The sequence below is a fragment of the Trifolium pratense genome, linkage group LG1, assembly GCF_020283565.1.
Source record: "Trifolium pratense cultivar HEN17-A07 linkage group LG1, ARS_RC_1.1, whole genome shotgun sequence".
In the NCBI taxonomy this organism is placed as follows: domain Eukaryota; kingdom Viridiplantae; phylum Streptophyta; class Magnoliopsida; order Fabales; family Fabaceae; genus Trifolium; species Trifolium pratense.
The window spans coordinates 15,588,921-15,607,070 of record NC_060059.1 but is presented as its reverse complement, the minus strand read 5'-3'; the positions used below and the strand labels follow the sequence as shown (position 1 = coordinate 15,607,070).

The following is an 18,150-nucleotide window of genomic DNA, read 5'->3' as shown; positions in this document are numbered from 1 at the left end:
ATCCATTAACAATTATAGTGTATTTGATGGATTTATTGGTGGATGGATTGGATGATAGATAGTGAATCATTTTGTCACCCCTAGTTGTAAAATAGTGGTTGATGATGTCAATGGAGACCTTAATTTGGTAATGGAAAGATTATGGATATTTTTATCTTTACAACACACATAAAAATCTTTTTTTCTTGGTTAATTTATGCTTGAATGCAGGTAAATTTAGGAAGATTTAACGTAAAAAATCCAAATCCTGGAATATGGCACTATACGTAGTTGTTGACTTGTTGTAAGGAGCTTTTACTTGACTATGAAAAAGTATTAGTTTTGTTATCAGATGAGCAAACTTTGTTGCCCATCTTGCAAGGGCGTCAAAGCTTTGAGCCAGACCCAAAGTTTTTTAGTTGAGTCTAACCTATATTATGGATATTTTGAATCTGGAAATAAAATAAATTTCTTACTGTCCAAAAAAAAAACTCTCCATCCCCACTACCACTTGAAATAAGCAAAAAATTTAAAGGGAATAGCTTTCATTCCCCTTTTTCTAATTTTATTTCCTATTTTCTCCTTTTACTTTCTCTATAACCTCCATTAAGGTGGGAAAAAACCAAAGACTAAGGTTGGATGAAGTTGCATGTGCAACATCAAATGAACTACAATTTACATGTCAAGAAAAGGTTAGGCATATGAAAAAAATATGTCCAATAATCAATCACCTACGGTGGTTGGGTTTTGTGAATTTCTTCATAGAGAATTTGCTTAATTGGGATCTGTTCAGCTGCTGGCTTGTTGTCGGTAAGAATGCTGTACAATGAGTTCAATTCTTGCGCATTCGCCTTTTTAAATAGACTCTTTATTACTGAAACAGCTCCAACGGTCGCAGGATTCCCTTGATCATTTCCGCCTCCACCATTTACAGTGCTCTGGCCAGCTTGTGAAAGCTGACCTTGAGGCCTAGAGAATGGCCGGGAATCCCAGTATTCATTGCAAATTCGACTTCGGTCCAGTGCCTCAATAGCCTGATGGAAAAAAAAAAAAAAAAAGCAGATACATAATACCTTCAGAGCTAGCAAAATTATGCAAAAGGAAAGAAAATCAAATTGGGTCTTACAAAATTAACAACTAATGACAAACCAGAAAGGGGTTTACACCCTAAAAACCAGGTTACAAAATATTACGAACAGGTTAAATAATAAAATTTTGTTAGTTTTTGTGTACCAGGCTGAATAAACAAAATTAAGACTATGTTTAAAAGCCAGAAGTAAAATGTTGCTTTCTTGATAAAGGAAACCGGTTTTTTTAAAATAAAAATTAAGGCTAACAAACTCCATTCCTTCTTGGAAGGTCGGTACGGCATATTTTTTGGCCTAAAACAAACTTTAAGGTGAGGACTTTTTAAAGATAATAATAGAAAACTCAAGAGCTTTTTTAGGCCTAATTATTTTATAATATTAAATAATATAAGATATGCATTTTAGTTCAGATTGATAAGATAAGAAGATCAAAGATAATTAATTACTAATGATGAAAGAGAGTCATAGTACGATGGTGGATCTATAGTTTTAAAGAGAAAAATATTTGGAGCCCAAGCAAATGTTTTACTTGCTATATTCACCATTGGGCATCCCCTACTTTTTTCCTTTGTAAAGAAATTACCAAGAGCATGCATGGTTTGTGGAAGAAACAAAAATCCATTTATAAATCCCTTTCATCCCATGTCATACACAAATGAAGCGCATTGAACAATAAACGAGTTTTGATAAATAAAATTACCTGCACTATTGCCGGTGAAGAAAACCCAAACATTTCAAAGCCATCAAGGCTGCCAGGAGGATGTAAAGGAGGAAGACCCTTTTTTCCCAACTTATGTTGTTTTGCTATCTCTAGATTCACTCTCTCTCTTACCATATCCCAGCATTTTGTCGCTGACATGTGAATGAAGACCTCACTTGGATTATTTTCCAAGGAAACCTGGGAGGAAAACCAAGATTTAGTTATTTTACATCAGAAATATGAAAGGCTTTTCAAGACATACTGATAAAAAGTGCGTACTTGCATGACAAAAGCTTGCAATTAAACATAAGGTGAAAGTACCATAAATAGAGGCGAACCACGTCCAGCATCAAGAATTTCTGAAATATAGTAACATGTACTGCATGGATCTAAGATATTTATGTATCGAACGCGGCTTCTAAATCCTGCATCAATTAATTTAATATGCATAAAACAAATTCAATTAAATAGTGACATAGACATACACGTCATTATAGACCAAATATACGCACCCTTTGGAAATATAGCCTGACTGCTGCACCATGATTTTCCAGAAAGCACAACTCCAAATTCCAAAGGCTCAACATTGCAGTTGATGCGCCGGACAACCTTTGCAATACGAGGACCTTTCTGACGGTGAACGTTTGGACCACAAGAGATATTTCCAATAGCAGCTCTTGCATGGTCTGCTACATTCGAAGTGGAACATCCATCAAACTTCTCATGATTATCCTCGTTCTTAACCTTAATAGGGCCGGAAGGTTGTGGGTTTGGAGGAAAAACCTCTAAAGTTTCTAAACTATGACCACCGGCATCCACTCTTGAAGAAGCTGGAATACTTTTAACTGGTTCTGTACTAGTAAGACCTATATGAAAAGAAAGATCTACTGGGGTTGAAGGTAGAACTGGTCCTCTCTGTTCGTGACATTCTTGTTTTACATGCAAAAGCTTAGTTGAACTCGAACCTGAATCTTCACGATGCACCGCAATAGCATCCTTCTCGCCCGTCACAGAAGCATCTGTTACAGGAATGGTCAGGCTTTTGTATTCTATATCACTACACGGGCTTGCTTTATTTCTAGAACCAGCAAGCATATGAGGAACCTCCTTCCTTCTATTTGAATCTGATGTCTTCACTTCATCATCTTCATCGTCGCTAAGAAGTATAACATTAGGTTTGGAATGTGAACTTTTCTCATCTCCATGTTGAGCTAAAGGTGGAGATAACGCATATGAAGAATCCTCTTGATTTAATTCACAAACAGGGGCACTCGGCTTTGATATGCAACTAACAGATTCTTCTTTAATAACACGGATCTTACGATTAGCCATTTCGTGAGTAGGTTTAGAGCTATTAAATGTTGACAGTTCTCTCTTGTGACTCAAAGGAGACACAGCTTCTGCTGACTTCTTCTGTTTAAGATAGCTCTGATCCTTAATATTAGCCAAATATGCTCGATCCACTATTGGAACATCTGCCGATTGAGCATTGTCAATAAATTTATTTGATGGATGCAATTTCAATTCCTGAATTATTGTTTTTTTATCTAGTGAGATATAAGAAGTTAGTGCCAGCCCAAGGTCCGATTTTGCCCATCTGTAAACTGCACTTAATTTTCCTTCCAATGCCTCAACAAGAACATTTAGTTCACTGATATCATAACGAAAAAGGAAAAATCTAGAGCTCCAAGAGCATGAACAAAACTGCTTTGCATGATCCAAGCAAGCATATCTATCTGTGGAGCAGTGACAGGCAGCAGCAGATAGGTGTAAATCAAAAAAACAGATGCTACATTCCCTTTCACTTGTAGCATCAAAACTACTCTCCATTTTTAATGCTTTTGAAGAACTGCAGAGAAATTCCCTTTTTACTCGCTCCGTCTCAACACGTGCCTAAGGGAAAACAAAAAAAAAAACAGTAAGAGAAAGTATTCACAAAGCATAACCCATATATTTTCATTCAGCATTCAATATTGATTTTAGTGCTGTGAAGCCAGAACCATCATTTTTTTTAGCGGGGTGAGGGTGGAGGGTCACTCATAAATCAGGAGCATCAATTTCAATTAGTCTTGTAATTTCCCCTTAGAAGTTTTAATCTTAAAACAAAGCAAATAAAACAAAAATTCCGCAGTTTAGTTACAACTTTAGGGAATTAAAATGTTTCCATCAAATGAACTAATGAAGTAAGGTACAATCTGACTAAACTAAAGGATCCTTTTCCATAAATCAGGAATTTGTCAATTATCACCCCCAATGGAGACAAGTGAAAAGTAATATGAGTGGGTGACTAACACAGATTGTGGCCTTCAAATGACCAACCAACACATGGCTTCCAAATGGACGTGATGGAATGAGAAAGAGAAATGACACCATACATCAGTACAAATAAAATTGATTATTCTAGATGTTAAACAAAATATTCAATGTATATGAACACAGTATCAGAATAATGCCCCTCTACAACCAACGCATGCCTTACAAATAAAATTTTGCCATCAAATCCTGATTCCAGAATATCTTAAGTAAAACTATTCTCAGGCATCCATCTAATTTCAACTTGTCAGGGAGTTGATCAAAGCCTCAACAGAAAAATGGTTAGAAGTTTGATCCTTGCCACTGCCCTTACCTCCAATAAAGTTGAATCCGTACACGATAAACAGGCTTATGAACTGACAACACTTGAGAGCTTTTAAGAAAAGTCAGCGCTTGACAACTGTAGACACTGATTAAGTTACATACAAAACAGCCATGACCAAGTTGTTGACAGTTTGATCCTTAGTACCCCCTATTTCTAAATTGAATTGGACTTCGCCAATCATGCAATGTTTACAGTTAAAGCTTAACAGAATCTTGAATGAATGTGATTGTTTTATATAAAATTATTCTAGAACCTTCACCTAGATAACTTAAATTTTGGGAGAATTGGTCAATGACATTCAGGAATCACTGAATGTATGTATACTTAAATTTTTTTAATTATATTATAGGTGAAAGATTCTATCATGAGTGATGAACCAACTATCTTGAAAGCTTAAACAGTTAGGTGATGACAAGACAGAATGATTTTATTTTATCTCTAACACACCCCTTCATTTAAGAGCCCTTAGGGAGTGAAGCACAAACAATACACAGCCCCCCTACTTTAGACTAAAAATCAACTTTTAATTAGGAGATGGGAGTAGTTGGCGATTGAAATTTAGGCAAATTGATCCTAGAGTACCCATTAAAAGTTCGCTCATTTCTAGTCCCTATAATTAACAAAAATAGTGTGCTTTTAGTCCCATGACTCGACAGCAACTAAAAACACCCAATTTATGTATTTTACAAAGACTAAAAATAAAATTTGTTGAGACTAAAATTGAATGGTTGTGATTTTATAATGGGGGGGGTTGTTTTTCCATTCCATACCCCCTGAATAGGTGGGGCAGAGAAATATGTGTAGGATGAAATAGAATGGAATACAAATCATCAAATTTGATTCCATCCTACAATTCAAACAATGGAAACCAGTATCATTTTATTCAATTCTACTCCATTTCCATCCCTTTCTAGCAATCCAAACATAGCTTAAGAAGACTAGTGAGCTTTACATGGTGGCTCAAACAAAACTACCTAATCATTATATCCATTGTTATGGCCATGTCATAAATTAATTAGTTAACATGAAACCATATCCCTTTATACAGTATACAGTATTATGGATAAACAAAATTTACCTTGAATGCGCTTGCCAGAAGACCATCCTTTCCACAGACATCTTTCCATTTTAGATTATCCGTTGTGTTTTTCTTAAGCAAAGTGATCTCCCACTGGGCTCGTACTGCTTCCCTAGCAGCCCCAAGCAATAGCTTATCATGAGATATGGAAGTCTTGCGCCTCTGCTCCCGGTACAGGTCTATAGCAATATGCCCATGGCGCAGCCAGTCAACAGGAGCTACGTTAACAGCCTCAGCACAGTTGAAGCCACAATTGAACCCAGAGTGGTAGGCTCGAGGAAATGTCAGAACAAAGTCCCCAGGGTTTTGGACACACCTATAAACTGGCACACCTTTAGACTTAAGAATAGAAGGAGAAAGTTGTGTGACCTGCAAACAGAAGTTTGAAATTCAAGCATCAGATAAATATATGCTAAAAAAACCGAAGCATGATCCAAAAGAGATATTTGTCAGCTCAGAAATGAAATATGGATAGGCAGGTGAAATGAAGAGAAGTAAAAAAATAAAGCAAGTCAAATGAATTTGCAAGTGAAGCAAGAGACAAACATGTGATCCCCCCATTTGCAACATCCTAGTCAAATGAATTTGTGCAGTGGCAGTAAGACTTTCACTTACCAGCTTATGAAGCAAGTCAGGTTGTTCTTCAAAGAGTTCAGGTAAATGCTTTCTCATGACCTCTTCCAATTTGCATGCATCTTTTGCAGCGACACCATACCACATTTTTGGAGCACCCCAATGCATATAATTCAATGAATATAAATGATGATCTTCCACATGCTGCACCCACAATTAAACCATAACATAAAGTTAAAGCAACTCTTAAAAATAAAGATGCTACATAAGCAATCTCTATTTCACGCAAACATAAAACTTCAACAAATAGCACACCAAATAGCTCTGTTGTGGTTTACTAATAAAAGCAGGGTAAAAGAATGTCAACTACATGGGTTCCTTATTCTCACCATGTACACACCCATAGCTTCCCATCCTAACCTCAAAGGGTGTATTGCGTATGAAGAAACAACAATCTATATTCTATATAGATAGGACATACAAACACAATATGCATGTGGACAAGCATCGAGTCATATAGACAACAAATGCAAGGCATACAAATGTATACTAATAAAGATAAATATGATTGTAATGCTTATTCTTGAGATTGGCCCATTGCTTGAGGAATCCCCAAGCACAATCAATTGCAAATGTACACGATTTATGTAACAGCCCGGCCCACCAACTTAGGTGGTCCCAGCACTGCCACCTCGCAGTCTTCTCCACCCCCTCTCTAGTGGAGTTTTTGCCTTCCATGGGAATCGAACCATGTACCCTGGGGTTCAAGTACATGTTCAATCCATTCCCACTACCAATTGAGCTACTCTTTACAATTTAATAACGGAAAGAACAAAAATAAGGGAACTAATTATGTGAAAGCTAAAAAGATGAAAATATACGGCACTAAATACATTAACTCTCCCTATAAACAAACTATTTTTTCTTGCTGAGAAAGTGCCAAAGGTTGTTCAATTGTTGATTGAAAACCCTAGCTTGACTGCCACTAGCAATGACAAAATTTTAAGATTTGTTTTCTAGAACAAGCCCAAATTTGTACCATCTTGAGACAGGTAAATATTTACCGAATTTTTTGAGGAATTCCTCAACACAATCAATTATTTATATGAGTTACAATTTAATATTGGAAAATACATAAATAAGTAAACTAGTTACACGAATGAAACTTGTGCAAATAAAAAAAAAACATATGACACCAAATAGATTATATCCTCCCTAAATAGGAGATACTTTCCAACATGTATAAGCATGAGTTGATGAAGAATACATGAAAGACGTGCTAGAAAAAAGGGAAATATGTTGTCCTTACCCAACAAAATGACGAAAAGCACATTCCTAAATACAACCATGGCACTACAACACCAGATATATCACTGGTTTCATAAGAGAGCAGAGATCCAGGTAACCTTGCAAAGTTATTTAAATTCCAGCCAGATTTTATGTACTGTTCATTTGAATCAGAAACTTGACTAGAGTTGATGGGAAAACCACTCCCAAAAACCCCAGTTTCTAGATCAGCTCCATAAAGCACCTAGAAGTATATCCGAAACAAAATGTAAGGAAAGGTTCATGTACAAAGGGCAATGAAGCGGCATATTTATTAATTAAGATTACATAGAAAGTGACCTCAATTTCTTCAGTAGGACTCTCGACCATCCGCCAGTATTCGCCTTCAATGTTCTCCACAGAAGGCTCCGAGGTACCACTTACAATGGTTGTATTAGCACTTGGATGAGATAAATTATCATTTCTGAAGTATTTGACCTTAAACTCATCTGCATATCTCTTAAATGTTTCCAAGGTAAATTCTGGTCCAGGTTCAAACCCAAACCTTTCAACTTCACAAAATACTGCATTAGGATCTGATTCAGTGCCATTATCCACTCCCATTCTTGTGCATCGTCTCCTTTTCCTTTTTAAATTATTTTGAATCCTCGACTTCTTTGTCCCTGAATTACGATTCTGAAGTTTGTCAATCCTTTGAACACGAGTAGCAAATTTAGAACCCTCCCATATACTTTTTTCCTTCAGAGGACAAGGGGGCTTCCATGATTGGGGGGGAACAATACGACAAATTCCATATGGTTCAGCTCTGGATCGAATACTCGATATATATTTCAATGTATCTTGAAATTCCTGGGAAAAAATTATGAACAAGTCAAAGATCGTATTCTATAATAAAGCTTCCTGTAGAAGTAAACATATAAATGAGAGTTACAAAAGTGAACTCTAATGTGCCACAAGAGTGAGACCTCTTCAGTGGGGTAGAAAACAGGAGCATCCTCGAGATGTGGCCTAAGAGCCTCTTCTGGTCGCCATTTGGCAATTACCTGCCAGAAACTTCAATTGTCAATTACTCATCAAGAAAAACTTTACCTAATAAAGAAGATTTTTTGCAAATTGTCGCGGTAAATAAGCAACTTGCATTTTATTTTAATATACAACAAATACGGAACATCCTAACTCGTAAAACTTGGTAATAAAAAAATATCATTATTATCATATACCTATATTAATTAATATAATAAGAATAATAAGAATAATAAAAGTAACGGAAAATAATGACAGAGGAAGATTGAAGTTGTGATAGGTCTGAGTATTTTTTTGAACAAGTGATCTGAGTTAGTTAATTAATTAATAATTAATTAATGAATGAAGCAAAATAATGTTTTTTTTTACACATGCAGCTAAATAATGTTAATGCAAACAGAAGCAAAGCACCTTTTGGCAACTAGGGCAATCTGGACATCCTCTGATGACTCCTTTAGGAAGACAGGGTCTCGAGGAGAAATTCTGCATTGATATTCGTACGTAAGACACTAACCAGAAGTACACTTTTATATTTAATTATTGTTATTGATATACATTGCAATAAAAATCAAGACATCTAAATCATAAATGAATCCACATGAAACTGACTTGATCATGCCGCTCACAATCACAGTCTTCCTCTGAACCATTCTCACACTGTCCATGGTTAATCCACGGTCTTCGTCGAAGGGATCTAGAAACTTTTGCAGTATCACTAATTTGAACACCATTTCCGACTTGAGTTGACTGCGATTCAGAAGCACTTGTAGAGGAACTGGTCAAATTTTTATCATTGTCTTTCTCATTCGCTTCTACTCTTTTCAGTGCGAAAGATGTATATGACTCAAAACCCGGTGGAACTGACGGAAAATCATCATTATCTTCTTTAACACATATCCTCATAAGCTCGGTCCCCATCAATGACCTCATGCAAAAGGCAATCGGCAATAATGTCTCTGATTTATCTTCCCTGTATGAATAAATAAGTATAACACCATAATCGACACATTCCACAAACACACACAAACATCTACTATATATTCTATTAAACTTACTATAATAAGAATTGTATTTATAAAATGGAAGACGTAGAGTCGTACTCATACCTATAAATGAAATCGATAGAAGCTAAATTAAGGTTCCAGTAACTTCATAAATAGCTCGAAAGCACCAATCTGAAACACATCACAAAGAAAAATCAGAGCAACATTCACATGCAACATACATCTTAACATTCGACACTTTTCTTTTGCAATATCATCAAAATTACTATCCTTAATATTGTCCAACAAAATAATTTCCAATAATGTGATTCACATTCATACAACAGAGTGCCAGATCAGAAACCAAATGCATATCGAAACTTCAATATACTCGTGTTTGTCATTCTAATTTAATCAAATAGTAATAATTTAAAAACAAAGGACCGAGTAAACGTAAACAAATGCATCGTCTAATAACACACGATTACTAGATCTTTAGTTTATTATTACTTATTTCAACAACCAGATCATGAGATCAAGTGTAAAAAAATTCATCAATCACTGAAAAAATCCAAAAAATAGCTTTACAGATCTGGTAAAAAGGATCTTAAAAAAAATTAGGTACAATTATCTATACAATTATACCTAAACAAAAATCATTATAAATTCACAAATTCACTACAATAAAATTATTTAGAATTGTTAAATAGATATAAACCAAGCAAATAATAATATCTTAATCTTAGTCAACAATATTACTGTAATCAAGCAATTATATGGTAATTATCCAAAATCCTAACACAAAAACGGAAATCCATACCCTATGATGAGATATCTAAAGGAAATCGCGGAGAAATTGAGAAGTTCAATTGTATGGTTGAATATAGGAAAAAATTGTGTTGGTACAATTGTGAATTCGTCAAAAATAGAAGGATAATTTGGTAATATTATAGATTTGTTCTGGTTAGAACAAGGAACTTGAAGAATTGAAGTTTCACTGCAAATTTTACAAACCCTAATAATAACAAGATAGAGGAAGAAGATGATTAAGCAAGCAACATAGATAAAAAAAAAATCTACATACTTTTCATTAATGTTTTCTTTTTTTTTTTTGCCTTTGGGTTGTTTTGGTCAAATCCTTTTGTTTTTGGGGTGAAACTTGTAATACTGAAAGTGTGTATAAAAAAGTATTTTCTCAAAAAAAAAAAAAAAGTGTGTATAAAGTAATTGAGCCGGAGGGTATTTTGGACTTTTCAACACATTCTGGGTTTTCTAAATCACAGGCTTTGGGTTTGATGTCGGGCCTTTGTGAATTGTGCGTTGTGGACTTTCACCCGGTATGCGGTCCTTATGTCTAAACGTTCATTTGAATTAGTTTATTTTTGAGATTATGCAAATAAATATAATTTTTATATATTATTATAAGATTTTTAATGTACTTTATGATAAAATAACTTATAAATTAACATAAAACCTTATTTATTTTCATAAATTATTTTGCATAAGTTCAAAAATAAGTTAATCCAAACAACTCTAAGCCTATATTTATAACTTTTTTTTTAATAAAGATTTTGCAGATATGTTTATAACATTATAGAAAGTTCCACCGCAAAAAATAAACTCAAAATTTTATTTATAAGTTTAGATTTTCTTTATTTTTATCTTGAACTTTTAGCTTTTAAAAAATACACATTAAATTCATGTTAAAAAATTCTAAATTTTAGTAAATAAACTTTTTATAATATTCTAAACATGTATGTAAAAAATTATTAAAAATTTAAGAATTTAATGATAGTTGAACAATTTTTGTTGTCAAGTAGTCTAGTGGCTAAAAAATTCATCTTAAAGGTGAATAAGTGGAGTGTCCCGGATTCGAACTCCGGCTCCTGCACATATAATACGATGTCTCTACCAACTGAGCTAAGCTCACAGGATCGAACAAATTTTGTTTTAGTAAGGACTATACATGAACTTTTTGTTGAAATTATGTGGACTAAATATTTATTAAAATTTAATCTATATGTAAAGGCAAATTTTGTTTTGGTGTAGCTTTTTTTAAAAATTCTAAAATACCCTGTTTTATAAAATCTCATGGTCATGTAGTCCAATTAAAAAAATGAAAACATTGAGATTAAAAAATAAAAATAAATAAAAAGATTCAATATTTTTTTAATCTTTTGTAAAAAAAAAAAAAGGATTTTTAATTTGTCTTTGTCAAAAAATACTGTAATTTGAAAGGTCCAATCCAAAGTGGCTAAACATCAAAAGATGCTCGAAGTAAGGACCGGCCCTAACTAGTAGCCATTTTTTTAAAAAATTCAACCCTAAATATAAATTATTTAATTGACAACTTTTTATTTATTAATCTTCTAATTTTCAAGCAGTTCCTAATAATTAAGAGTTTGAGCTCAATATAAATATGACAAAAAATTATTCTCACAAAAACTTTTTATATGTTTACCTAATCAAATAATTATTTTTTTTTATAAATAATCACATAAAATTTTATAACTTTCATTATGTCTTTTAACAAATTGTGACTTTCAATATTTACCACCAGGAATTTTGAGGTAAAACGTCAACAACATTAAAAAAAATAATGATGGTCATATTTTACGCAGAGAAAAGTAGTAAAAGATATGAAGAAGGGAAAGTCGAAGAAATAAAATAGAAATAAATACATATATACCTACAGAATATTTTAGCATATGTTTAATGTTTCATGTTTCTTAAATAATAAGTTCATTACTTTTTTTTAACGTAAAAAAAAAAAACATGATTTTTTGACGGGAAGCTCATTTACGTGTGTCTTATATATCATCGCACATCTATTTCTAAATATTAAGTTCATTATCCATCATTAGTTAGTTCAATGATAATTGGTATTGAGTTTGGTAGGAAGGACCACGATTCGATCTCCTATAACAGCGATCGGAAGAGGTTGGAACAATTTGATGTTAGAATTGACCTCCGAACTAGATTAAACTGATGGTGAAAGTAAAAAAAATAATATTAAATTTGTTACTTAGTCAAAAAATAAGTTGATTACATTATGTATGTATTTATTTATTTTTACAATGGAAGTCTTATTTATTTTTACAATGGAAATGAGGACCGAATTCGGGGCCTCTAGCGTAATACTTAAATCTCTCACCACTATACCAAACTTAAATATCTAATGGCTTTATATTTCTGAGTTTTTTACAATGAGTAATCGTACTCTCCGTCCCAAATTATAAGGAGAAAAATAAAAAAAATACACTTATTAAAAAAAACTAAAACATAATAATTTGACATATGTTTCTTTGTATTTTTTTTTTTATTGAAGGTGGTTGTGTGTCTCATCTCTCTATTTAATCTTTATAAGTCTTTTGTTCTAATTATCATGCATTCTTATTTAAAGCAGACTCTAATTTTTAGAGAGTTAAGTTTTTCATTATTATTTTTAAGTTTCTCTTTATTTTCTTTCATTAAAAAGGGTGATTTTGAGACTTTTTTTTAGCCGAAATCATTCATGTGCATTTTTTTAATTTAAATAAATAAGTGACTTTCATATAGAATAGTTTTTTTTTTATTTCGTCGTCTCAGTGTGATTTTTGATTTTCCATTTTCATGCGGTATTCATTTGATTTTCCGTCTTTATAGGTGTTCGTTTGTTTTCTCATCTTATTGCGGTGTTTGCTTGATTCAGATTAACAAAATAACTTCGGTCGACCACTGATGTAAAAATTATTATACAAAGGTAAAAAGAATATTATACAAATTTTTTAGCTTTTCCAAAAAAAAAAGTCATATCATATTTTGTTTATATTTCTTCTGGGGAAGATTTGGTTTATATTAAACCCAACATTTTTTATATTGTTACAATTCACACTACAACAAGTTTGAGGTATATAAGAATAGTTAAAAATTATATCAATATTGAAAAGTTCACACTAAATAGATTTTACTGTCGAGATCATAAGAGTTTAAGTCTATTTTAAAATTTATTTATTTTCACACATACGCACGGAAGCACGTGCATGCGTGCGCGCACACACACGACAAAATATTGGTGTCATATGCAGTCGCTCCTCCCGAATACCATTTGAATCCATAATTCATAAAGTTAAGTAGAAGATAAGGCTAACTTTTAGCGGACGATTAAATTCATAAAGTTTACATATATCAGCTTATAATATCCAAAAAAAAAATCCAAGTTTTAATATAAAGTTTTAAATATAAAGTTCAATTAAATTTTACTACATTTTTTTGTTACTTTAAACTATATAACAATGGCTTCGTAAGAGTAGTAAGATATGATTACCGTTGGAACAAAATTGGTTCTAAAGCCCCAAGTTTTAAATTTATAAAGTTTTGATAATAACAATAAGTATTAAATATACAATTGGTAGTACTAATTTTTTAATCTAGTGTGCAAGACCATTATAAGCAAATTCTGATGATCTTAAGATATGAAGAAAACAAACATGTTCAGAAAAAAAAAATGCTCTGATAAGGTCTCAGAAGCAAGGAAGTTCTGATAGACTTTTGACTCTAAAGCCTTTGACTCTGAAGCTACGGTGAATCAGAAGCAAGAAGTCTTCAGAAGATAACTAGTTCTCTGCGCAATGAAAAGTCACTTTCATGTCAGTCAAAGTTACAAGGACCTTCACATTCAAAATACTTTGAAGTCTGTTTGTACTCATTGTATTTTAGTCTTAAGGTTTCATTAGTGCTTTGTATTAATTCAACAAACTTTATTTCATTCTTAAATTTGAGAAGTCTCTTGTTGTGTGCTTGAGCATTGTGTATCTTGCTGTGTGCTTGAGCATTTGTAATCTTGTGTGATTATAGTGAAATCTTTTGGAAGTGCAAGGGGACTGGATTATTCTCGTTTTGTGAGAGGAACCGGTATAAATCTGCTTGTGTCTTCTCTCTCCCTCTGATCTCTCTTATATTGTGTTTACTTTGTTTTATCCGCTGTAATTTTTGCTTAAGCTGAGACTTTGAAAAAGTTTTAGTTTATCTTAAAACACAATTCAACCCTCCGTTCTTGTGTTTTCACACCTTCAATTACTACCTATTATGCCCCAATTAAGTGCACAACCACCGCAATGTTGGCAACGTCGAGAAGCCAATATAGGTTATGGTCATAGAAACCGAATTCAGTTAGTAGGTTTTCATGTGCATGATCTGCAAAGGTTGCATAATTCATGCTTCCACACAATAGATAAAATGTTGTAATACTTACAATGCTCACCACAGTTGCCCTTTTAATTGTATTTTGCTCAGCTGAAGATTTTATGGCGTCCTATGCAACAGAACAAACATGCTTTATTCTATGTAATAATTTGCATTTGTGTAAAAAGCTAAAATGGAGAAGGAATGTGCAAACCTGAATTTCAATGACTATAGTGGAGAAGGATTATGCAAAAGTTATTGCTCCTAAAGCTTGTAATCTCTTCCATATTTTCTGAGTGTGTGTGATTCTGTCCGTGCTAATTCATGTTAAGCTTCCTTTAAGAGTTCCATTTTTTGAAAGTTGAGAAAATAACTTGTAACAAAAAAAGTTGAGAAAATAACAATTCAACCAATCCAAATAAAATAATGTACTTGGCAATATATTGATGCCTCTAAAATTTTGGTGTCATATGCGGCCGCTTCTCCGAACACCCTTCGAAACCCCCGACTCTTTTACGTACAATATGGTCAAATATAAATAGATTATTTTAGAAAACGCAGCCAAATGTAAATCACTAGATTTTTTGACATAGGTAAATATAATCAGAAATCAATTATAGAATCATTAGTTTGCACTAGTAGTAGATGAATTATAGCTATCAAATAGACAAGATATTATCCCAATCATTTTTAGCCTCTAAATCTAGAACCTTTTTCCCAAAGTTTGTAGATGTCATAGTACCCTTTGGATTATTAGTAGCATTATTCCACATTATTTGTTCTGGCAAGTCATATTTACAAATAATGCTATATATTCTGTAAGAATATTATAGGCATTTCAGGAATCAAAGTGGCATATCAACTATCAAGAAGCTCTTGCTAGATAAAACTATATATCAAGATGAAAATGCCCTTTTTAAAGAAACAATTGAGTTGATTAAACCAAGGATTCCCTTGTGGATATGGCATAAGTCCAACAATAGAAAGAATAATATTTTGTAAAATAAAAATGAAATAATGTTCCCTCAATATAGTTCAATTAGTAAATGTAAAGATGTTAGTACCTAAAAAATCAGTTTAAATTTAAAATTTGTATTCTCTTTAGTCCTTTTTTTTTTGACATTAGTATTCTCTTTAGTCCTTAATATAAGAGAGAGTTTGCTTTTTAGATTCATAGAATGTTGAATGTATTTGATCTATTTTTAGTTCAAATACATCGATCATTCCATGTATCTAAAAAGTTAACTTTTTCTTATATTAAGTACCGGAGGGAGTATCAACAAGGGATATATGCTCGGCGATTAAAATTTATTATTTCAAATGAATAAGTGAATTTCAAATTCGAACTCCGAGATTAGTATATATAATATGATGTTCTTACCAACTGATGTATGCTCACATGAGCAAAGTAGTATGCTTATTTCATTAACAAAATAACTATTTTTTTTTGTTACTATAGTATTAATATGAAGTTTACACCGATGTCAGCGTTAATAATCTCAGTCGGAAAACTTGTGGGACACACAAGATGAATTCTCTCATTCCAACCAAATTTTCTCTATATATATATAAGTCTGGAATCGAACCTCTAACTATATGTTTAAAGGGACCAAGACACTTAATTACCACTTAAACCAATTCATTGTTAGCACAACTTATATTTTTTTTTATATATATAAATAAATTCCTTAATGACACTTCACACTTGTTAAAAAAATTATTATAATAATGAAATGAAATAAGAGTTGTATTGATACGGTTGGCATATTTTGACACTTGTGAGATTTTTCAATATATTCCATTCCATAATGAATGGTATACTCCTTAATTAAGATCCATGGCACAAAATTTCTTCAAGCGCGTTGTTTAGTCAATAAATAACGATAGCATCCTTATTCCTTCCAAACACGTTACACGCAAGCAAATAATCGATTACTGATAAATGATGTTTTATTTTGGGAATCTACGTGCAACTCACTTGGATTAAATTAAAGTTGCATCTTTACACTTTTTGACTTGAAGCCGTGTTAGATTAATCAACTTAGTTTATACGTAGCATGCATTAAGATAAATATTTATGTATAAAATATTTTTATTAAAAAATAAAATAAAGTTGTTTTTCTATAATTTTAAGTTGTATTTGTAAATTATTTTGAAGAACTTGTAAAAATAAGTTAAAAATAGTCTATAATATATAAGTTATTTTCATCAATTTTTCAAATAGTCTCACACGAGTCGATGTTTAGACAAACCCATCTAAAAATTCCTTTTTTTCACCGGACCAGTCTTTTTTTGTGTGTGTATAAACCCTTTGATTTTCAGAAGAAGAGATTCGATAATCCGTAGTTCGTAACTGCGAGGTAAGTAAAGTCTAATAGAAAAGCTTTATGACCTCTAAGATCAAAAGACTTCCAACATTTTTTTAGTAAGATTTTGAATTCCTTGTGCATAACCAACAATTGACTATTCTAAAGGGTATGGGACCCTATAATTGATGTTAAGGCAGAGAAGTTATATTGGTAAGTGATTGGAGATATCATGGTCACCCCCATCCATGGCCAGAAACGTGCCAATCCTCCATTTGCACCTTTAGATAACAAATATCGGTCCAATATGCTCACTGAGCTTCTTCAAAACTATATACCATGTAAATTTCCCCAACTAATATGAATTATATTCTGAAAATTTTGTCATCTTATTTCTTTTAGATCAGCCACCGAGCTCTATTCTCTCATAAGCAGACATTGAGTGCGTATGTTACACATATTTTTTAAAAATTTCTAAAAAAAATCTCTATATTTTTACAAAACAAAATTATTTTTTAAAGGTTAAACAAATGCATTTATTGTTGCATCGGCCACATGCCATTTATAGCTACTAAGTCTAACCAGAGTTTCCTTTATAAATTCGTCAATTTAAATTGGATAGCTGAGAACTATAACTATCTGACGTAGTAACAGTGAGAAATCCAAGTACCCAAAAATTGATCTCTAGTGAAACTAGACTTTAGCGAGAACATACCCAATTTATGTTAGAACTTTTCTCTCCCGACCCCCCTCATTTCTTTTCTACCCCCCAAAAATCTAATTTTGCCCCTTGCGGTTTGGAAAAATTTTGCCAACAAACTTCAGATTTTACGAACTGAAGTTTTTAAACATGGAAAAAAAATTCGGTTTATATAAACCGAAATAACATATACCGCCCAAAAAGAAGAAAAATTTATGTGAAAATTCGTGTAGCTACCTGTGGTAAATTTGGCATAGCTCTCTGAATATAAGTCGTATGCTAATGATTTTTAATCCAATGTAAAGAAGACAAAATTTACTACAAGATTGACACCGGAATTGTTAAATTTCATTAAGTATAGTATGAGTAAATCTACCTACAAGTTTGAGAAAAGTTTCTGCAAAATGTTGTAGAGATACTTGTGGTAAATTTGTCATAGCTCTCTGAATATAGGTCGTATGCTAATGATTTTTAATCTAGTGTAAAGAAGACAAAATTTACTACAAGATTGACACCGGAATTGTTAAATTTCATTAAGTATAGCATGAGAAAATCTACCTGCAAGTTTGAGAAAAGTTTATGCTCTGTTTCTGTACCAGTACCCATTATTTGGTCAAACTGAAGTACCCCCA

The 18,150-nt window shown here is 32.6% G+C and overlaps 1 protein-coding gene across 2 annotated transcripts; it reads right to left on the bottom strand.

The window, feature by feature from the left end:
* Positions 1 to 447: 447 nt before the first annotated feature.
* On the bottom strand, positions 448 to 10,548 carry LOC123895446 (putative lysine-specific demethylase JMJ16). Of its 2 annotated transcripts, none has more exons than XM_045946565.1 (13): positions 10,434 to 10,548; positions 9,473 to 9,541; positions 8,976 to 9,336; positions 8,778 to 8,849; positions 8,309 to 8,386; positions 7,683 to 8,192; positions 7,366 to 7,587; positions 6,099 to 6,260; positions 5,484 to 5,852; positions 2,280 to 3,660; positions 2,089 to 2,192; positions 1,768 to 1,965; positions 448 to 1,013 (listed from the first exon to the last, which is right to left on the bottom strand). In XM_045946565.1, exons 3-13 carry the CDS (start codon positions 9,294 to 9,296, stop codon positions 711 to 713), a joined length of 3,720 nt encoding a protein of 1,239 aa, XP_045802521.1. In that variant the 5' UTR covers positions 9,297 to 9,336; positions 9,473 to 9,541; positions 10,434 to 10,548; the 3' UTR covers positions 448 to 710. The 2 variants fall into 2 exon arrangements, with proteins under 2 accessions (XP_045802521.1, XP_045802093.1); XM_045946137.1 differs by having other exon boundaries at positions 10,170 to 10,543.
* Between the last annotated feature and the right edge of the window lie 7,602 nt (positions 10,549 to 18,150).